This window comes from Somniosus microcephalus, chromosome 5 (genome assembly GCF_052327205.1).
Source record: "Somniosus microcephalus isolate GS21.2 chromosome 5, FLI_Smic_1.0, whole genome shotgun sequence".
NCBI classification, from domain to species: domain Eukaryota; kingdom Metazoa; phylum Chordata; class Chondrichthyes; order Squaliformes; family Somniosidae; genus Somniosus; species Somniosus microcephalus.
Genome location: NC_140991.1, coordinates 296,287,499 through 296,311,326, shown reverse-complemented (window position 1 = coordinate 296,311,326; position 23,828 = coordinate 296,287,499). Strand labels below are relative to the sequence as shown.

General features: G+C 45.6%; 1 protein-coding gene across 4 annotated transcripts in view; it reads right to left on the bottom strand.

Annotated features, from left to right (window-relative positions):
• The window catches only part of glb1 (galactosidase, beta 1), a 137,853-nt gene that overhangs the window by 40,738 nt on the left and 73,287 nt on the right, over nt 1–23,828 (bottom strand). For 3 of the 4 annotated variants that reach the window (XM_085989177.1, XM_085989175.1, XM_085989176.1), the window contains one exon: nt 23,544–23,780. The exons of the other annotated variant lie outside the window; for it this stretch is intronic. In XM_085989177.1, the coding sequence (XP_085845303.1) occupies nt 23,544–23,780 (237 nt within the window). The remainder of the gene's footprint in view (nt 1–23,543; nt 23,781–23,828) is intronic. 4 annotated transcript variants of the gene reach the window in all.

Here is a 23,828-nt window from a genome sequence, read left to right as displayed (position 1 = left end):
TGTAAGCTAAAAAGGGAGGATTGTAGTGTATGTAACCGTCTACCTTTAAGAGACTATTGTATGTAACCGTTCACCTTTAAGAGAACTATTTTAGGTGTGGCACTACTTGTTTGGCTTCTGTATACGGTAATACCGACGGTGACCACACCGGTATATAAGTGCTGTGGCATGATTTATAGGGCAGATTCGCCCTGACCTTCGAATAGTAAAGTCCTGTTGTATGTTACTCCTGAAGTCTGTGTCGTAATTAACTGCACAACCCACAGACTTTACAGGGCTCACATTACATTCTTGCATGTCTCCAGCGCTGCCAGTGAATTGATTCCCAACTTTAACACAATTCCAGCACGGTGTGAGACTGCATCTGCCTGCTGCACGGCCTCTGACACGCTCCCTCTGAAGGTGCTCAAGGAAAAGAAATTCTCCCTTTTTTTAAAAATGTGTTGTTTCAGGGGATGTGGGTGTCGCTGTTCCCGTCGCTGAAACTTTTAAAATTCTAACAGGACTAGACAGACTAGATGCAGGAAGGATGTTCCCGATGGCGGGGGAGTCCAGAACAAGGGGTCACAGTCTAAGGATAAGGGGTAAACCATTTAGGACAGAGATGAGGAGGAATTTCTTCACCCAGAGAGTGGTGAACCTGTGGAATTCTCTACCACACAAGGCAGTGGAGGCCAATTCATTAAATATATTCAAGAAGGAGTTAGATATATTTCTTAAGGCTAAAGGGATCAAGGGATATGGGGAGAAAGCATGGACAGGGTACTGAATTTGGATGATCAGCCACGATCTCATTAAATGGCGGAGCAGGCTCGAGGGGCCGAATGGCCTACTCCTGCTCCTACCTTCTATGTTTCTATGTTCTTGCTCAGGCCAACATCCCCAGCATCGAAGCTTTGACCACGCTCAATCAGCTCCGATGGACGGGCCACATTGTCAGCATGCCCGATACGGGACTCCCAAAACAAGCGCTCTACTCGGAGCTCCGGCACGGCAAGAGAGCCCCAGCAGAGGAAACGCTTCAAGGACACCCTCAAAGCCTCCTTGAAAAAGTGCAACATCCCCACCGACACCTGGGAATCCCTGGTCCAAGACCGCACAAAGTGGAGAAGCATCCGGGAAGGCGTCGAACACCTTGAGTCTCTTCGCCGGGAGCAAGCGCAAGCCAAGCGCAGGCAGCGCAAGGAGGACACGTCAACCCAAGCACCCCACCTAGCCGTCCCTTCAACCACCATCTGCCCCATCTGTGACAGAGACTGTAGGTCCCGCATTGGACTCATCAGTCACCTGCGAACTCCTTTTTAGTGTGGAAGCAAGTCATCCTCGGTTCTGCCTAAGAAGGAAAAGAGAGGGGTGTCGCTGGCAAGGCCAGCATTTATTGCCCCTTTCTAATTGCCCCCGAGAAGGTGGTGGTGAGCCGCCTTCTTGAACCGCTGCAGTCCGTGTGGAGAAGCTGCTCCCACAGTGCTGTTAGGGAGGGAGTTCCGGGATTTTGACCCAGCGACCCTCCTCTTCCCCTTTTCAAAAAGATGGGGAGAAATCAACCTGCACTCCAGTAAACACTTCCCTCACCCATTTGCAGTGATTGGTCTATTCCCACATCTGGTAAACATCAATGCTGCTCCCACCTGGCCCTTTGTCGGGACCTGAGAGAGTATTGGTGAGCCAGCCTGTGTCATTAAATGTCCCGATTGGGCTGATTTCATGGCTGTCATCGTCTTGGCAAATCCGCAGCCAACACTTTGCTCTTACATTTTCTGTACAAGTATGGGTGTCTACGTTAGTCTTCTTTTCATAGTTGAGTCAGCATTTAAAATCAACTGTGACACAAACTACTGCCTTGCGCAGTGCTAGTGATTGTGGTCCCGATGTTCCAAGGTGCTCGTCAGCTGCAACGCACCTCAAGCCCACTCTGCTTAACTTGACCTGAACCTGACAGATTTTGTGTTCAAGTCATTGATAAAGCCCCAATGGGCCCCCGGCAGGGGCCTACACCTAAAATTGGGGCCAGAAATTCAACTACTATTGCAGGCCTAAAGGCTGCGGGACATCCTGGTCACTTTAGACCTACTTAGTCTTGCTGCATGACTATCTCAGCCCCTGAGGGGGGGGGGGGGGGAAGAGGAGAGAACAGATCACTTCATGGAGTGTGGGGGAGAGGAGAGAACAGATCACTTCATGGACAGTGGGGGGGGGGGAGAGGAGAGAACAGATCACTTCATGGATGGGGGGAGAGAACAGATCACTTCATGGACAGGGGGGAGAGGAGAGAACAGATCACTTCATGGACGGGCGGGGAGAGAACAGATCACTTCATGGACAGGGGGGAGGAGAGAACAGATCACTTCATGGACGGGTGGGAGAGGTGAGAACAGATCACTTCATGGACGGGGGAAGAGAGGAGAGAGCAGATCACTTCATGGACGGGGGGAGAGGAGAGAACGGATCACTTCATGGACGGGGGGAGAGGAGAGAACAGATCACTTCATGGACGGGGGAAAGGAGAGAACAGATCACTTCATGGACAGGGGGGAGAGGAGAGAGCAGATCACTTCATGGACGGGGGAGAGAGGAGAGAACAGATCACTTCATGGACAGGGGGGAGAGAACAGATCACTTCATGGACAGGGGAGAGGAGAGAACAGATCACTTCATGGACAGGGGGGAGAGGAGAGAACAGATCACTTCATGGACGGGGGGGAGAGGAGAGAGCAGATCACTTCATGGACGGGGGAGAGAGGAGAGAACAGATCACTTCATGGACAGGGGGGAGAGAACAGATCACTTCATGGACAGGGGAGAGGAGAGAACAGATCACTTCATGGACAGGGGGGAGAGGAGAGAACAGATCACTTCATGGACAGGGGGGAGAGGAGAGAACAGATCACTTCATGGACAGGGGGGGAGAGGAGAGAACAGATCACTTCATGGACGGGGAGAGAACAGATCACTTCATGGGTGGGGGAGAGGAGAGAACAGATCACTTCATGGACGGGGGAGAGGAGAGAACAGATCACTTCATGGGTGGGGGAGAGGAGAGAACAGATCACTTCATGGACAGGGGGAGAGGAGAGAACAGATCACTTCATGGACGGGGGAGAGGAGAGAACAGATCACTTCATGGACGGGGGGGAGAGGAGAGAACAGATCACTTCATGGGTGGGGGAGAGGAGAGAACAGATCACTTCATGGACAGGGGGAGAGGAGAGAACAGATCACTTCATGGACGGGGGAGAGGAGAGAACAGATCACTTCATGGACGGGGGGGGGAGAGGAGAGAACAGATCACTTCATGGACAGGGGGGAGAGGAGAGAACAGATCACTTCATGAACAGGGGGAGAGGAGAGAACAGATCACTTCATGGACAGTGGTGAGAGGAGAGAACAGATCACTTCATGGACGGGTGGGAAAGGAGAGGATAGATCACTTCATGGACAGGGGGAGAGGAGAGAACAGATCACTTCATGGACAGGGGGAGAGGAGAGAGCAGATCACTTCATGGACGGGGGGGGGGGAAAGAGAGGAGAGAACAGATCACTTCATGGACAGACTGGTTTTAAAAAAAACATTCCTCAGGGGTTCTGCCAGACTCCCACCGTAACTCTGGGTCAATTCGCAGAAATACTGGAAAACACTAGGGACCTTGTCACGCAGGTCCCTCCCGATTTCAGGATTTCCCAAACCGGTGACAGAATCTCCAGCAGTCCCTTTCAGAGCCAGTGACATCAGGGGTGGTCCTGGGGTGGAATCAGAAGCAGGGACTTCCTGCGTCAGAAGTTCCTTGGCTCAGTCTGGACTCAGCATAGGGCCAGAGGCTGGAGTGGCAAGACACGAGGTGCACACCAGCCTCCAGGTGGGCCCCATCAAGGAGGAGAGGTCCAAGATAAGGATGTGGCCTGTACCCGCCACCCCCCCTCCCCCAAAGACTGGAAATTCTGAAAATCAAATCTCACACATGGGAGACAAAGCGCAGCTCAATGGCGGTACATACGAACATACAAATTAGGAGCAGGAGTAGGCCACTGGAGCCTGCCCCACCATTCAATAAGATCATGGCTGATCTGATTACTCCACATTCCCGCCTACCCCCGATAACCTTTCACCCCCTTGCTTACCAAGAATCTATCTACCTCTGCATTACAAAATATTCAAAGACTCTGCTTCCACCGCCCTCTGAGGAAGAGAGTTCCAAAGACTCATGACCCTCTGAGAAAAAAATTCTCCTCATCTCTGTCTTAAATGGGCGACCCCTTATTTTTAAACAGTGACCCCTAGTTCTAGATTCTCCCACAAGAGGAAACATCCTCTCCACATCCACCCTGTCCAGACTCCTCAGGATCTTGTGTTTCAATCAATTCACCTCTTACTCTTCTAAACTCCAGCGAATACAAGCCTAGCCTGTCCAACCTTTCCTCATAAGACAACCCGCCCATTCCAGGTATTAGTCTAGTAAACCTTCTCTGAACTGCTTCCAACGCATTTACATCCTTCCTTAAATAAGGAGACCAATACTGTACACACACGGTGGCATAGTGGTTAGCACTGTTGCCTCACAGCGCCAGGGACCCGGGTTCGAATCCGGCCTCGGGTGACTGTCTGTGTGGAGTTTGCACATTCTCCCCGTGTTTGCGTGGGTTTTCTCCGGGTGCTCCGGTTTCCTCCCACAGTCCAAAGATGTGCAGGTTAGGTTGATTGGCTATGATAAATTGACCCTTAGTGTTAGGGGGATTAAATACGTGGGGTTACAGGATAGGGTGGGATATGTGTTGGTGTAGGGGTTACGGGGATCGGGTGGGATATGTGTCGGTGCAGGCTCGATGGGCCGAAATGGCCTCTATCTGCACTGTGGGGTTTCTGTGATTCTGTGATTCTGAGTACTCCAGATGTGGTCTCACCAATGCCCTGTATAACTGAAGCATAACCTCCCTACTTTTGTATTCAATTCCCCTCGCAATAAACAATAACATTCTATTAGCTTTCCTAATTACTTGCTGTACCTGCATAGTAACCTTTTGCGATTCATGCACTAGGAGACCCAGATCCCTCTGCATCTCGGAGCTCTGCAATCTCACACCATTTAGATAATATGCTTTTTTATTCTTCCTGCCAAAATGGACAATTTCACATTTTCTCACATTATACTCCATTTGCCAGATCTTTGTCCACTCACTTAACCTATCTATATCCCTTTGTAGCCTTCTTATGTCCTCTTCACAATTTACTTTCCTACCTATCTTTGTGTCATCAGCAAATTTGGTCCCTTCATCCAAGTCATTTATATAAATTGTAAAAAGTTGAGGCCCTAGCACTGATCCCTGTGGCACACCACTCATTACATCTTGCCAATCAGAAAATGACCCATTTATGCCTACTCCCCCCGTTTCCTGTTAGCTAGCAAATCTTCTATCCAGGTCAATATGTTACCCCCTATACCATGAGCTTTTATTTTCCGCAATAAACTTTGATGTGGCACCTTATCAAATGCCTTCTGGAAATCTAAGTACAGTACATCCACCGGTTCCCCTTTATCCACAGCACATGTTACTTCCTCAAAGAACTCTAATAAATTGGTTAAACATGATTTCCCTTTCACAAAACCATGTTGACTCTGCCGGATTACCTTGAACTTTCCTAAGTGCCCTGCTATAACGTCTTTAATAATAGCTTCTAACATCTGCCCTATGACAGATGTTAAGCTAACTGGCCTGTAGTTTCCTGCTTTCTGTCTCCCTCCCTTTTTGAATAAAGGAGTTACATTCGCTATTTTCCAATCTAATGGAACCTTCCCCAAATCTAGGGAATTTTGGAAAATTAAAACCAACGCATCAACTATCTCACTAACCACTTCTTTTAAGACCTTAGGATGAAGTCCATCAGGACCCGGGGACTGGTCAGCCCGCAGCTCCAACAATTTGCTCAGTACCACTTCCCTGGTGATTATAATTTTCTTGAGTTCCTCCCTCCCTTCCATTTCCTGATTTACAGCTATTTCTGGGATGTTACTTGTATCCTCTATAGTGAAGACCGATGCAAAATACCTGTTCAATTCAACTGCCATCTCCTTATTTTCCATTATTAATTCCCCAGACTCACTTTTTATAGGACCAACGCTCACTTTGTTAACTCTTTTTAAAATATCTATAGAAACTCTATCTGTTTTTATATTTTTAGTTAGCTTTCTCTCGTACTCTAATTTTTCTCTCCTTATTAATCTTTTAGTCATTCTTTCCTGTTTTTATATTCTGTCCAATCTTCTGACCTGCCACCCATCTTTGCGCAATTATATGCTTTTTCTTTAAGTTTGATACTATCTTCAACTTTTTTAGTTAACCACGAATGGTGGGTCCTCCCCTTGGAATTTTTCTTTCTCGTTGGAATGTATATATTCTGAGTATTCTGAAATATCCCCTTAAATGTCTGCGACTGCAAATCTGTTGACCGACCCCTTAACCTAATTTGCCCGTTCACTTTAGCGAGCTCGGCTTTCATGCCCTCATAATTGCCCTTATTTAAGTTTAAAATACTAGTCTTGGACCCACTCTTCTCTCCCTCAAACTGAATGTAAAATTCAATCATATTATGATCGCTGCGACCTAGGGGCACCTTCACTATGAGGTCATTAATTAATCCTATCTCGTTGTACAATACCAGGTATAGCCTGCTCTATGGTTGGCTCCAGAACGTGCTGTTCTAAGAAACTATCCCGAAAACATTCTATGAACTCCTTATCTAGGCTATCTTTGCCCATCTGATTTTTCCCAGTCTATATGTAGATTAAAATCCCACATGATTATTGCCATACCTTTCTGACAAGCTCCCATTATTTCTTCCTTTATACTCCATCCTACCGTGTGGTTACTGTTAGGGGGCCTGTACACCACTCCCACAAGTGACTTCTTGCCTTTATCATTTCTCATCTCTACCCAAACCGCTTCTACATCCTGGTTTCCTGAACTTAGATCATCCCTCTCTATTGTGCTAATACCATCATTAATTAACAGAGCCACCCCTCCACCTTTTCCCAGCTTCCTGTCCTTCCTAAATGTCATGTACCCTTCAATATTCAGGTCCCAATCTAGGTCATCCAGCAGCCATGTTTCAGATCATAATTATTCATTTCTATTTGCGCAATCAGCTCATAGAAACATAGAAGATAGGAGCAGGAGTAGGCCATTCGGCCCCTCGAGCCTGCTCCGCCATTCAATGAGATCATGGCTGATCATCCAAATTCAGTACCCTGTCCCTGCCTTCTCTCCATAGCCCTTGATCCCTTTAGCCTTAAGAAATATATCTAACTCCTTCTTGAATATATTTAATGAATTGGCCTCTACTGCCTTCTGTGGTAGAAAATTCCTCCTCATCTCTGTCCTAAATGGCTTACCCCTTATCCTTAGACTGTGACCCCTGGTTCTGGACTCCCCGGCCATCGGGAACATCCTTCCAGCATCTAGTCCTGTTAGAATTTTATAAGTTTCAATGAGATCCCCTCTCATTCTTCTAAACTCCAGCGAGTATAAGCCCAATCGACCCAATCTCTCCTCATACGTCATTCCTGCCATCCCAGGTATCAGCCTGGTGAATCTTCGCTGCACTCCCTCCATGGCAAGAACATCCTTCCTCAGATAAGGTGACCAAAACTGCACACAATACTCAAGATGTGGTCTCACCAAGGCCCTGCACAACTGCAGCAAGACACCCTTGTTCCTGTACTCAAACCCTCTCGCTACGAAGGCCAACATACCATTTGCCTTCTTAACCGCCTGCTGCACCTGCATGCTTACCTTCAGCGACTGCTGCACAAGGACACCCAGGTCTCGTTGCACTTCCCCTTCTCCCAATCTATTGCCGTTCAGATAATAATCTGCCTTCCTGTTTTTGCCAAAGTGGATAACCTCGCATTTATCCACATTATATTGCATCTGCCATGCTTCTGCCCAATCTATACTGGAGTTTCTCGGCATCCGCCTCACAGCACACACGCCTACCCAGCTTTGTGTCAGCTGCAAACTTGGAGATATTACATCTAGTTCCCTCGTCTAGATCATTAATATATATTGTTAATAGCTGGGGTCCAAGGACCGATCCCTGCGGTACCCCACTAGTCACTGCCTGCCACTCGGAAAAAGAGCCGTTTATTCCAACTCTTTGCTTTCTGTCTGCCAACCAGTTCTCTATCCAAGTCAATACCTTGCCCCCAATCCCATGTGCCTTAACTTTACATGCTAATCTCTTATGCGGGACCTTATCAAAAGCCTTCTGAAAGTCCAAATACACCACATCCACTGGTTCTCCCTTATCTATTTTACCAGTTACATCCTCAAAAAATTCCAGTAGATTAGTCAAGCACGATTTACCCTTTTGTAAATCCATGTTGATTTTGTCCGATCCTGTCACTGTTTTCCAAGTGCTCTGCTATTACATCTTTTATAATGGCTTACCGGTCTATAATTCCCCGTTTTCTCTCGTGGGGTTACATTAGTGATGCGCTATCAATTACTCATAAAAGACTGAGAGTTAGAAGAGTAACTAAAGGCTTTTATTAACAAAAGAATGGAGGTCTGCCTCGAGTGGTCGACCGGTCCAGAAATACAAAGGGCTGGGGAGCAGCCACCTTTATACTAGGACTTGTGGGAGGAGTCAGCCGAGGCATGTCCAGGCATGTACACAATGGAATGCAAACGGTATACAAACAGTGGTTTACCACAATTAGCTACCCTCCAATCCATGGGAACTGTTACAGAATCTATAGAATTTTGGAAGATGACCAGCAATGCATCTACTATTTCTAGGGCCACTTCCTTAAGTACCCTAGGATGTAGATTATCAGGCCCTGGGGATTTATCGGCCTTCAATCCCGTCAATTTCCCGAACACCATTTCCCTACAAATACTGATTTCATTCAGTTCCTCCCTTTCATCAGACCCTATGTTCCCCAACATCCATTTTGCTTCGAATGCTACGTGCATTCAGAGGCAGAGCCTTTAGTTTTGTCCTTATATTATTTTTGTAACCTCTAGCCTTAACTGTTAATTTACTCTTAGATTTGTACTCTCAATTCCTTCCGGTCACGGTCTGTTTATGCAAATTAGGTGCCCTGCCCTAGATCCCTCAATCTCCAGCGGTATCAGCACTGGCGGGCACAATCCTGACGCAAACTGCTGTGATCACACTGTGGATTTTTGGTGTTCCAGTTAGCTTGCCTTTATGACCATTTCCAAATTTTATGTGGGTTTGAACAAATGAGGAAGAAGCAACAATTCACAGAAGTGAACTGAAGCTCAACCATCGTCAGTGCAATGAGTTTTTTCTAAATATATATATATATATATATATATAGATATAGAGAACATTAGTATATAGAATCATAGAATTTATCAGCACAGAATGAGGTCATTTGGGACAGTTCTCTAAACGAACACCACTTCCCCTGCCCTTTACAAAATGTTTTCAACTATTTCTCTTTTAAAAGCAATTATTCCACCACTGTTTCCATGTTCTGTGTAAAATAAAATTCTAACCTCTGCCCTTATTCTTTTGTTGTTGATCTTGCATTTATGTCCGCTCATTACCAACTCATTGGCCAGTGGAAATATGTTTTACCTATTCACCTTATCAAAACAAAAACAACAACAACTTGTATTTATATAGCGCCTTTAACATAGTTAAATGACCCAAGGTGCTGCACAGGAGCATTTTAAGACAAAAAATTTGACACCGATCCACATAAGGAGATATTAGGGCAGGTGACCAAAAGCTTGGTCAAAGAGGTAGGTTTTAAGGAGCGTCTTAAAGGAGGAAAGAGAGTTAGTGAGGCGGAGAAGTTTAGGCAGGGAATTCCAGAGCTTAGGGCCTAGGCAACAGAAGGCACGGCCACCAAAGGTTGAGCAATTATAATCAGGGATGCTCAAGAGGGCAGAATTAGAGGAGCGCAGATATCTCCGGGAGTTGTGGGGCTGAAGCAGATTACAGAAGCAGATTACAGAGATAGGGAGGGGCGAGGCCATGGAGGGATTTGAAAACAAGGATGAGAATTTTGAAATCGAGGCGTTGCTTAACCGGGAGCCAATGTAGGTCAGCGAGCTCAGGGGTGATGGGCGAATAGGATTTGGTGCGAGTTAGGTCACGGGCAGCCGAGTTTTGGATGACCTCAAGTTTACGTAGGGTGGAATCACAGAAACCCCACAGTGCAGATAGAGGCCATTTCGGCCCATCGAGCCTGCACCGACACATATCCCACCCGATCCCCGTAACCCCTACACATAGCCCACCCTATCCCCGTAACCCCACGTATTTAATCCCCCTAACACTAAGGGTCAATTTATCATAGCCAATCAACCTAACCTGCACATCTTTGGACTGTGGGAGGAAACCGGAGCACCCGGAGTAAACCCACGCAAACACGGGGAGAATGTGCAAACTCCACACAGACAGTCGCCCGAGGCCGGATTCGAACCCGGGTCCCTGGCGCTGTGAGGCAACAGTGCTAACCACTATGCCACCGTGCGGAATGTGGGAGTCCATCCAGGAGTGCGTTGGAATAGTCAAGTCTAGAGGTAACAAAGGCATGGATGAGGGTTTCAGCGGCAGATGAGCTGAGGCAAGGGCGGAGACGGGGCGATGTTATGGAGGTGGAAATAGGCGGTCTTAGTTATGCTGCAGCTATGTGGTCAGAAGCTCATTTCAGGGTCAAATATGACACCAAGGTTAAAACAGTTCATAATTTTGAATACTTCTCTCAGATCTCCTCTTAACCTTCTCTGATACTGGAAAGGCCCTAGTTTCTCTGGTCTCTCTTCATAACTAAAGCCTCTCGCCTTCGATATCATCTCACTGAATTGTTCTCCTTAGAGCAACGAAGGTTAAGATGAGATATAATAGGTGTTCAAAATTATGAGTGGTGTTGATAGCGTAGATAGGGAGAAACTGTTTCCACTGGCAGGGGGATTGGTAACCAGTGGACACAGATTTAAGATAATTGACAAAAAAGCCTGGGAAGAAATGAGGAGAATATTTTTTTACGCAGCGAGTGGTTATGATCTGGAATGCATTGCCTGGAAGGGTGATGGGTACAGATCCAACAGCAGCTTTCAAAAGGGAATTGGATAAATACTTGATAAGGAGAAATTTGCAGGACTGTGCGAAGAGAGCTAATGGAGAAGCTCTTTCAAAGAACTGGCACAGTCAAGACGGGCCGAATGACCACCTTCTGTGCTGTAAGGTTCTATGAATATCGTCTGTACTCTCGAGGACCTTGATATCCTTCTGTTTTGGGCATACTTTAGGAACGCAATATTCTAACTATACCCTAACCAACAAGTGGGCATATTTAATTCCAATGTAAATGATGCAGGAGTGGTATTGGAATCCCTCCAGTGTAATGTTTCTGGGCCGTGTACGCAGTGTTTGGGCCTCCAGGCAGAGGCCCAGAAAAATTACACTGGACTGGATCCTGGTGGCTATGCCCAGCCCTCTCAGATTGGAGGCTTTGAGATAAGGTCTCCATCTACCTCCTCACACCTCCAAATGATTAAGTGCGTCCCCCTTTTCGATGCCAGAAAGGAGGATCAGTGGGACTGGACCTTCTGGCTACTGGTTATAGACTGCAGCCAGAAGCTGTCGAAGCCGGCAGCCGTTACCACTGCTGTGTGCATCTTCGGTCTAAAAAGTATGCCCAAAACAGAAGGATATCAAGGTCCTCAGTCAACTTTGGGCATGCACAGCCATTCCGAATGTCATTCCGGCACAGGGGCCACTTCCAAGCAATGCTAATGACCTGAGCCCATAAATATGGGTGGATTCCGGTCCATGCGAGGGGAAGAGAACAATCAGGCCCTGCTTATTTTACCTGAAACTTTGAACGTATTTCCAGCATTCCACCCTTCCAGGTAAACTCTTAATAACCATCACCATGTTCAAGCAACAGACAGACATGCATTAAAACATTGAGCATCAACTTCTCTGCGTGAACCTTTGGTTGACATGGAGTAAACTTTTTGCTGCAACACGCAACACGGATAAGCATGTAACTACATCACTGCATTGTCCTTGTACAACTTTCAGTAAATGCAGTACACGTTAACCATTCTGGGACAGTGAGCGTCAGCTGGTTTTAAACAGGGCGCATATCAGTAAATTTACATGTCACGTAACAAAATGAAGGATGCACACAGGACGGCAACATACCGTACAGATAATGAGGTGTTTACTATATATGGCTAACTCAGGATGTCCGCAATACGTACTGCACTCTATCTTGTATTCCTTTACACTGCTTTAAACTGTGGTTTTTGCATACGTTAAAAAAGAGAGAATATTGTAAGCTTGCACAACAGGTAAATAGGCAAGAAGTTGAAAGTAGGGTTCACTGTAAGGAACGGTTTGTCTATTGGAGACAAAAATCGATAATTCTGTATTTTTTTTTTACAAACTGAGAAATTATGAACAATGGTGATATTTATATATTTTTCTATCATTGAGTATCCACTTTCTGTTCCTCAATTGTTAGTGAGATCAGGCAAAACAAGCCAACACACATGGAAACTACAGCAATTGTAGTTTGAACAGTTGTTGACTAGTTAGTTCTCCAGTTAGTTGATGCGTTAAATGATCAGTAATGTCAGAAGTTAAAAACTAGTAGACACCACCTTGCACCAAGAATGCTGTTTTGTGATATTACTGTGTAAGCGCTGTAGCATGGAACTAGAAGGTGCTACCTTTGCAGAGATGTGTGAAACCCAACTATTCTGAGGCTGCAGTGGTGAGATGGCGTCAGATTTATTTCCAAGTATTCAAAAACATCACAAGCCCTTTTTTAATAAAATGATTTTACTCATGCTGTTTTACACAGAGTCTCACGACCACTTTTCAGAAAGCAGGATTAAAGGGTAGAGAGTTTAATTGAATGTCGGTGGGGGGAGCTTGGCCAAGGAGGTGGGTTTAGAGAAGATGTTTAAAGGAGGCGAGAGGTAGAATTATAGAAGTTTACCACACAAAAGGAGACCATTTGGCCCATCATATCTGTGCTAGCTTTGTGCTAGAGCATTTCAACAATAATTCTACTGCCCCACGCTCTCTCCATAGCTCTGCATCTTCCTCCACTTCAAATATTTATCCATTTCTCCCTTAAAAGATGCAATGGTTTCTGCCTCAACCACTCTGTGGCAATGCATTCCATACTCCAACAACCCTCCGCATATTTATTGTTACAAACCCTTCTCCTCACTTTGACATTTTTAAATTGCTAATCCCTCGACACCGACTCCCCAACGAGAAGAAATTGTCTTACCTTATTCACAATATCAAAACCCTTCGCAATTTTAAAAGCCTCTATTAAATCTCTTCTCCAGTGCAGGTAGTCCTGGTATGCGAGAGTACACAACTCGATGGCTGTTTCATCTGATAATAATCTGTCAGTGCCTCAGTTGTTAGCACTCTCGCATCGGAGTCAGAAGGTTGTGGGTTCAAGTCCCACTCCAGAGACTCGAGCACAAAATCTAGGCTGACACTTCAATGCAGTACTGAGGGAGTGCTGCACTGTCGGAGGTGCCGTCTTTCGGATGAGACGTTAAACCGAGGCCCTGTCTTACCTGTCCGGCGGATAGGTCCCATGGCACTATTTGAAAGAAGAGCAGGGGAGTTCTGGCCAATATTTATCCCTCAACCAGCAACACTAAAACAGCTTATTTGGTCCCTGTGGGACCTTGCTGTGCACAAATTGACTGACGCATTTCCTACATTACAATAGTGCCTACACCTTAAAGGTATTACAGGTAATTGGCTGTAAGGCGCTTTGGGACATTCTGAGGTTGTGGAAGGCGTTATATAAATGCAAGTGTTTCTTTTTTTCTTTGAGCTACCCTGGCAAAGCAGGCAATGGTGACTTGCCTTATACAATATAAGCAATGTACAGCAAATTGGCTGATCTGTGGCCTCCCCAGGACAAGACTGTAGAGTAAAGATTCAGAGCTGTGGTCAGCTTCTCTCACACAATCAGAGCTGTCTGTGTTGTGGACCTTGGTTGCAGGTCTGGCTGCAGCTACAACCTGTGCTTTTCTAAAGCTTCATAACTAAACCGCAGCATCCCAAGGCTGACTCATGGCCCAGTCCAATTTCCTGCCCCCATAAAGTAGCAAATACTGACCTATGGCGCTTCCCTAACCCAGGAACTTTGGGCCCATTACGTTTAGTTGTAGAACCTATTAGGATTAGCACTTTATTGCTCTGCCGAGAGGTTGAAGGTTCTCCTCGCCACTGACCAAAGCTAAGCACGAGTTGACCTCGAGGGCTCATGCAAGCTAACTTGGCAGGCGAGTGTGACAACAACATGCAACAACCAGGCACTAGCCGTAGCAAAGAGTAAACAAAAATAAAACTTTACTCAAATAATGAAAATAATCCAAAAACTGCTATACAAACAGCTCTTGTTGGAGACCATTGCAGCCCATTATCAGCTCTTTGGCTTCAAGTCGTCATCAGTCGCTGAAAAAGTATCTTAAAGGAAATGTGACTGCTCAAAGAATATTACTCTGATATTACAGATCTTATTGTATACTGTAGGGAGTTTAAAGAAAAATGGAAAAAAGAATTACACGACCTAGACAGAGACTTAATTGTCAACGGGTGGTTCCACACGGAATCGAACCTGGTCATTATCTGACTTGGGTGCATTTGATCTCATCTCTGAATGCAAGGAAACCTTGGGGTAGATGTTCTTCTTTACCGTCTGGAGGGAGCGCAGAGAGGAAAAATCAGGTGGGAGGATTACATGTCCGCAAAAGAACCTGCCCAATATTCCCCTCTGCTCTCCACTCAGGCAGTGCTCAATGCGGGAAAGCAAAAAATTGGCTCATTCTGTTCTATTACCTAGCACTGTGATAGAAGCTTTACTTAAGTGTCAGCACTCTCCGCTCTGAGTCACAGTTCATAGGTGCAGGCCCCGCTCCAGGACTTGCGCACAGAATCTAGACTAGCACTCGGGTGCAGCACTGAGGGGGTTAAACTTTGAAACGTTAAAAGTCTGCCTGTTCAAGGGGACGCAAAAAAATTTTAAATTGACACACTTCAAAAAGCAACATGAAAATTCTTCTGACATCCTGTCCAGCACCACCAAAAAAACCGATGAATGGGTCATTCATCTCACTGCTGTTTGTCGAGCCTTACAGTGTAAAAATTGGCTGCTGCATTTACCCACAGCAAAACTACACTTCAAAAAATAATTAACTGGTTTTGAAATGCTGTGGGACATTGAGGACGTGAAAGGCACTATATAAATGTAAGTAAGCTTTCTTTGCTGAAATGAAAATTTAGGAAAATGCACATTATAATGAAAAATAACTTGTGAAGCTAAACGGGTTTGTGGATTCTTGTAAATCTGAAGACGAGGTTTTGGACTTAAAAGTTTCTGTCTTCTGCAGCCTTCATGTCTAGCAGCGCAGAAAAAAAATTCACGTTTACTGCAGGGAATGCAATGTTAAAACCTCGAAACTACCCAAAGTGTACTGAGTCAACTTTCCCAAACACTGCAGAACTAAAAACCACAAGTTAAATCAACACGTAAACCTGGTTATCTGTCTCGACACCTTGATGGCACAACTCTGATAACATCTGCAAGTTTACAGTCTACTGTAAGAAGTGTTTCAAGCTGGTTCTTTTTCCATTCGCTTCGACCTGCCATCAATCTGATACTTTGAGTCAAAACTTTCTATTCATATAATTTACTGTTAATAGGAACCTCATTTACAAACTAGCTAGCCAACCTTAGAAAAATCAAAGAGAAGCCTGACCAACCTAAAATGTTAAAGGGGAAATAATTAATTGCTATTTCATATTTTACAGCTCATTGTTAATGTTTGAAATGATTAAGTCTGAAAGGTAGAGAACAGACAGCACACCATCAATGCATGAAGGCAACAGTCTAATATTGTTAAACAAATATGGATTTAAAAACACAGCTACGTCTAAAACAAGCTGCTGCAAGGCAAAATGCTGTTACTGCAGGATGGAGAACAGGTGGTGAGGCGCACAAGACGCTAGTCCTATTGGTCAGAGTATACCTTCACTGAGAGGCACTTGCCCCCTGATGTCATTGGAGCTGAAGCTTGTTCATGTATCATAGTACAGAACCCATACTCCCTGACATGAATCTTGCCATTCATGTAGAAGTGACTTATGGAATAATAGGTTGGGTGATTGGGCAGAAGCATGGCAGATGCAATATAACGTGGATAAATGCGAGGTTATCCACTTTGGTGTCAAAAACAGGAAGGCAGATTATTATCTGAATGGCAATAGATTGGGAGAAGGGGAAGTGCAACGAGACCTGGGTGTCCTTGTGCGCCAGTCGCTGAAGGTAAGCATGCAGGTGCAGCAGGCGGTTAAGAAGGCAAATGGTATGTTGGCCTTCGTAGCGAGAGGGTTTGAGTACAGGAGCGTTATCAAACAAAATTTGACCCCGAGCCACATGAGGAGATATTAGGGCAGATGATCAAAAGCTTGGTCAAAGAGGTAGGTTTTAAGAAGCATCTCAGAGGAGGAGGGCGGGGTTTAGGGAGGGAATGCCAGAGCTCATGGCCTAGGCAGCTGAAGGAACGGCTGCCAATGGTGGAGTGATCTCGGAGGGTTGTAGGGCTGGAAGAGGCTACAGAGATAGGGAGGGGCAAGGTCATGGAGGGATTTGAGAACAAGGATTAGAATGTTAAAATTGAGGCGTTGCCGGACCGGGAGCCAATGTAGGTCAGTAAGCACAGGGGTGATGGGGTGACTGGAACTTGGTGCGAGTTAGGACACGGGCAGCAGAGTTTTGGATGAGCTCAAGTTTATGGAGGCCGGTCAGCCGAGCATTGGAACAGTCAAGTCTAGACGTAAAAAAGGCGTGGATGTGGGTTTCAGCAGGAGATGAGCTGCGGCAGGGGCAGTCAGGCTATGCTATGGAGGTAGAAGTAGGCGGTCTTGGTGATGGAGCAGCTATGTGGTCAGAAGCTCATCTCAGGGTCAAATACAACACCAAGGTTGTGAACGGTCTGGTTCAGCCTCAGACAGTGACCAAGGAGATGGATGGAGTCGGTGGCTAGGGAACGGAGTTTGTGGCGAGGTCCAAAGACAATGGCTTCGGTCTTCCCAATATTTAGTTGGAGGAAACTTCTGCTCCTCCAGTACTGGATGTCGGACAAGCAGTCTGACAAATTAAGAGACAGTGAAGGGGCCGAGAGAGGTGGTGGTGAGGTAGAGCTGGGCGTCGTCAGCATACACGAGGAACCTGACATTGTTTTTGGCCGAGGGGCAGCATGTGGATGAGAACTAGGAGGGGGGCCAAGGATAGTTCCTTGGGGGACTCCAGCGGGAACAGTGCGGGAGTAGGAAGAGAAGCCATTGCAGGTGATTCTCTGGCTACGACTGGATAGGTAAGAATGGGACCAGACGAGGGCGGTCTCACTCAGATGGACGACAGAGGAGAGGCGTTGGGGTCAGGTGTCGATATGGTAGACTTCGGATACAGATAACACAATGGCGATCAAAGCACTCTGCTTTATAACAGCCTCTAGGAACAGTGAAGACTGACCTGAGAAACAATGTAGAGGAAGAATGAGATGTAGGGACTTGCATAATTGGAGACACCCTCCAGCACCTCAAAGACATCTGTTGCCTTTAGGCCTTAGGTGCTTAAAACCTGGATCAGAACTGAAACATTGGCAATTCTGTTTGGATCCCAATAAACATTTTCAACAGAAAGGTAATGGCATCTTCATTGCCTGGAAATGAGCTACTGTGTACAACAGGTTCTATGTTCAACAGCAAACTGGATAGATGTTTGACACAGAAAACAATTGAGGCATATAAGAGATACAGTAGTGATTGATATTTTTTATACTTTGGCATAGATGACTGTCACGCTCCAGTTTCGCATCATAAATCAATCTCCATTTCATATATTTTTAATTAACTTGTTAGCTACTCCAGTATTGTGTTGTATTTCCAGCAATCCCACCATCCTGGTGATCAAACTGTACTGTGCCCTGGTCAGGCCACACCTTGAGTACTGTGTCCACTTCTGGTTGCCGAGAAACAAGGGAAACATTGACGTACTGATGCAAGGTTCTCAAGTTAGGAGGAAAGACTAAAGAAACATGAGCGTCTTAACCTGAAAAAGGTGCCCGAGAGACGATCCTAGAGGTGTATAAAGTAATAACTTCTATGGAAAAGGTAAATCCAGAAAATTAAATTAAATTAAATTGCAAAAGTAGGACAAAGAGACATAGGCTCAAACCAGTTTGATACCAGGAAGTTCCTCTGCACGCAAAGAATGATCAATACCTGGAATGGACTTCTGATACAATAATGAAGGCGAACACCGCCATTGTTTCCTGTTGGTCAACTAGCTCTCTATCCATGTCGCTACATTGCCTCTCTACTACACAACTGAATTTAGGTAAGAAGCCTCTAGTGGGACGCTTTATCAAATGTATTTTGAAAAGCCATAATCATTTAAGAAACAATTAGATGCTACAGTGGGGGGACTGTGGGTTCCCGAGGAAGGACGTTCTTGCCATGGAGGGAGTACAGCGAAGATTCACCAGGCTGATACCTGGGATGGCAGGAATGACGTATGAGGAGAGACTGTGTCGATTGGGCTTATACTCACTGGAGTTTAGAAGATTGAAAGGGGATCTCATCGAAACCTATAAAATTCTGTCAGGTCTGGACAGACTAGATGCAGGAAGGATGTTTCTGATGGTCGGGGAGTCCAGAACCAGGGCTCACAGTCTAAGGATAAGGGCTAAGCCATTTAGGACTGAAATGAGGAGGAATTTCTTCAACCAGAGAGTGGTGAACCTGTGGAATTCTCTGCCACAGAGGGCGGTGGAGGCCAGTTCATTAAATATATTCAAGAAAGAGTTGGATATATTTCTTGAGGCTAAAGGGATCAAGGGATATGGGGAGAAAGCAGGGACAGGGTACTGAATTTGGATGATCAGCCATGATCTCGTTGAATGGCGGAGCAAGCTCAAGGGGCCGAATGGCCTACTCCTGCTCCTATCTGCTATGTTTCTTTATGGAGGGATAAACTAAGATGGGATGAATGGTCTTCCACATCCGTAAATACCGTGTGATTTTGTGAATTCCATACCCCAGCTAGCACTTGTATCAAATACCCAACCCAGTTAGTACACGTAACGAATCTGGGTCTTCCGTTGATGCCTGCTCAGGTTCAGTGGTGTCAATCACACCCTCATTAGCATCTCACTACCTACTGTCTCAGATCTCCCTATTCTTTTACTTGTAAGCCTTACAACACAACATTTAAACTAACTATTTTTTTTCAAATCCTTCCTGTGGAAAAAAATGATCCTGAACCATGGCACATCTGTCACCTATTTGTGTGTCATCAGTAAGCTGCAATATTGTGCTCCATTAGTCCAGTTCATCTACATGTAGAGAACACAAAAGTGGACCTAGCACTGACCCCTGGGGCACACCATTTCCAACTCGTTTCTAATTTGAGCAACACACATTTACCCTAACCCTCTGCTTCCTATTGATCAACCAACTTTCTATCCAGGCTGCTACATTTCCTCTATAGCACACACCTAAACTTAGGTAACAAGCCTCTAGTGGGACGCCTTATCAAATGTATTTTGAAAAGCCATAAACACCACTTTAGTGCATTGCCCATTATAAATCTCCAGTTTGTACTGAGTACAGTTCATTTACCCGTTTAATATGAAATAAATTAGTCAGATGAATCTTGGCATGATAGAGTATACCGAAGATGAGATTGTCTGGTGCCAAGTGATAGATTCCAGTATGTAGGAGTACAGTGATTAGGATTCAATGCCCGAGTCTCACTACATTAACCTAGATATTGGGCAGATAAAGACACATTCTAGTTTGCAGGAGATATGAGATACACTTAGAGTGTGCAGTGGTGCTGAACCCAAGTAGATAATAGAGTGCCAAAACCCAAGAATGTAACAGAAACCCTTCCTGAACATACAAATGTTCAGCTTCACATGTGGCGCCCCGATAGCCACATGGCTTCCATCAGCAATGTCCTACATTCTTCAAAATTCTTCATTTGGAGAAAGTTTTACACCCTCGTCAGCAGCTAGGCCCTTTCCTCTGGAAAAGTGATGAATGTACTGCCACTGACAAACAAAGGAATGAAGGTATATGGGAACAGACGGGCACATGGGATTAGGACAACTGCTCGTGGGACGATAAGCAGCAACACGGAATGGTTGGGATGATTATCCTGTTTCCATATTGTAATTTCTATATGGTGGCCTGAAGGGATCATCTCGCATAAAAAGTTAGTGTACCAGTGGTGGACACCATCTGAAGATCAACCTTCAGCAGGTGACACCATGGAATCACTGCCTAGACAGAAGAGAGGCATTGACCCATTCTAATTAGAGAGGAGACAGGCATTCGCCCAATCTAGAGAGGAGACAGGCATTCGCCCAATCTAATGAATGGACACAGGCATTTGCCCAATCTAGAGAGGAGACAGGCATTCGCCCAATCTAGAGAGGAGACAGGCATTTGACCAATCTAATGAATGGACACAGGCATTTGCCCAATCTAGAGAGGAGACAGGCATTTGCCCAATCTAGAGAGGAGACAGGCATTCGCCCAATCTAGAGAGGAGACAGGCATTCGCCCAATCTAATGAATGGACACAGGCATTTGCCCAATCTAGAGAGGAGACAGGCATTTGCCCAACCTAGAGAGGAGACAGGCATTCGCCCAATCTAGAGAGGAGACAGGCATTTGCCCAATCTAGAGGAGACAGGCATTCGCCCAATCTAGAGAGGAGACAGGCATTTGACCAATCTAACGAATGGACACAGGCATTCGCCCAATCTAGAGAGGAGACAGGCATTTGCCCAATCTAGAGAGGAGACAGGCATTTGACCAATCTAGAGTGGAGACAAGCATTTGCCCAATCTAGAGTGGAGACAGGCATTCGCCCAATCTAGAGTGGAGACAGGCATTCGCCCAATCTAGAGAGGAGACAGGCATTCGCCCAATCTAGAGAGGAGACAGGCATTTGCCCAATCTAGAGAGGAGACAGGCAGTCGCCCAATCTAGAGAGGAGACAGGCATTTGCCCAATCTAGAGTGGAGACAAGCATTTGCCCAATCTAGAGTGGAGACAGGCATTTGCCCAATTTAGAGAGGAGACAGGCATTCGCCCAATCTAGAGAGGAGACAGGCATTTGACCAATCTAAAGAGGAGACAGGCATTCGCCCAATCTAGAGAGGAGACAGGCATTTGACCAATCTAGAGAGGAGACAGGCATTCGCCCAATCTAGAGAGGAGACAGGCATTTGACCAATCTAAAGAGACAGGCATTTGCCCAATCTAGAGAGGAGACAGGCATTCGCCCAATCTAGAGAGGAGACAGGCATTTGACCAATCTAAAGAGGAGACAGGCATTCGCCCAAACTAGAGAGGAGACAGGCATTCGCCCAATCTAGAGAGGAGACAGGTATTCGCCCAATCTAGAGAGGGGACAGGCATTTGCCCAATCTAGAGAGGAGACAGGCATTTGCCCAATCTAGAGAGGAGACAGGCATTCGCCCAATCTAGAGAGGAGACAGGCATTCGCCCAATCTAGAGTGGAGACAGGCATTTGCCCAATCTAGAGAGGAGACAGGCATTTGCCCAATCTAGAGAGGAGACAAGCATTCGCCCAATCTAGAGAGGAGACAGGCATTTGACCAATCTAAAGAGGAGACAGGCATTTGCCCAATCTAGAGAGGAGACAGGCATTTGACCAATCTAGAGAGGAGACAGGCATTCGCCCAATCTAGAGAGGAGACAGGCATTTGCCCAATCTAGAGAGGAGACAGGCATTTGCCCAATCTAGAGAGGAGACAGGCATTTGCCCAATCTAGAGAGGAGACAGGCATTCGCCCAATCTAGAGTGGAGACAGGCATTCGCCCAATCTAGAGAGGAGACAGGCATTTGCCCAATCTAGAGTGGAGACAGGCATTTGCCCAATCTAGAGAGGAGACAGGCATTTGCCCAATCTAGAGAGGAGACAGGCATTTGACCAATCTAGAGAGGAGACAGGCATTTGACCAATCTAAAGAGGAGACAGGCATTTGCCCAATCTAGAGAGGAGACAGGCATTTGACCAATCTAGAGAAGAGACAGGCATTTGACCAATCTATTGAGAGATAGGAATACACCCAATCTAGAGTGGAGACAGGCATTCGCCCAATCTAGAAATGTAGAATGTTACATCACAGGAGGAGGCCATCCCCCTGCCCTTCCCACATAGCCCTGCAAATGTTTCCCGTTCAAGTGTTTATCCAATTCCCTTTTGAAAGTTATTCGTGAATCTGCTTCCACCGCCCTTTCAGGCAGTGCATTCCAGATCATCATAACTCGCTGTGTAAAAAAAATTCTCCTCATCTCATGTATGGTTCTTTTGCCAATTATCTTAAATCTATGCCCTCTGGTAACCAACCCTTCTGCCACTGGAAACAGTTTCTCCTTATTTGCTCTATCAAAATATTTCACACCTTTATTAAATCTCTCCTTAACCTTCTCTGCTCTAAGTAGAACAAACACAGCTTCTCTAGTCTCGCCACATAACTGAAATCCCACTTCCCTATTATCATTGTAATAAATCTCCTCTGCACCCTTTCTAATGCCTTGACATCCTTCCCAAAGTGCAGTGCCCAGAATTGGACACAGTACTCCAGCTGGGGCCTAACCAGTGATTTGTAAAGGTTCAGCAGAACTTCCTTGCTCTTGTACTCTCTGCCTCTGTTTACAAAACCAAGGATCCCGAATGCTTTTTAACAGCCTTCTCAACTTGTCCTGCCACCTTCAAAGATTTGTGTACGTAAACCCCCAGGTCGCTCTGTTCCTGTAACCCCTTTTAAAACTGTATCATATACTTTCTATTGCCTCTCCTCATTCTTCCTACCAAAATGCATCACTTCACACTTCTCTGCGCTAAATTCAATCTGCTCATTTCACCAGCCTGTCTATGTCCTCCTGAAGTCTGTTACTATCTGCCTTACTGTTTAATACATTTCGTGTCATCTGCAAACTTTGAAACTAGTCTAGTTAGAGAGGAGACAGACATTCACCTATACTAATTAGACAGGAGACAGGCAATTGCCCATTCTACTTAGAAAGAAGGCAGACCTTTCCCCACTCTAATAATGAGGAGAACGATGCCTACCAATTTCTCACCAAAAGAAGAATTTTCAATTCAATAAGGGTACAAAATCCAACAAAATTACTGCAGTCATATGCTGGCCAATTAATTTTCATGGACAAAGTCTTGAGAATTTTGATTTTTGTATTGCGTGGGTATTGACTAAAGACAGTGCAAGGTGCTGAAAGTGATGTACAGTCAAGCTGGTGACTGAAGACAACTGGATGGGTGAACGGATGGGACAAATGTTGTAATGCAAGAAATGGGTTGCATTACTTACTCTTCCTGTTTTAGTTCATTACGGAATAAAGCCTACTCCATTGCTCGCTGCTTTTACTGAGATTTAATTCAAATCTTGTACCTACCTTGGACCATCCAGGAAATTTAAGGTATGTATCTTGAGGCAGGTCAGGAATTCCACTTGGAATCACAAAGGCACCTAAATAAAAGGACGGCACATTAACTGCAGCTGGAGCCGTGGGCATCTCAAGTTTCTGGAGTTTATTTAAGTAGCCTCTTGTCACAGCTTCATCAATGTTTAATGAGTAGATGGTCCAACCAGTCAGGACCTTTGAAGCCAAAGTAAGATTTGTTACCAGTCCCTGTGGAGAAGAAAAGAGACTTTGGTTAATGTCAGGCGTGCTGAATGA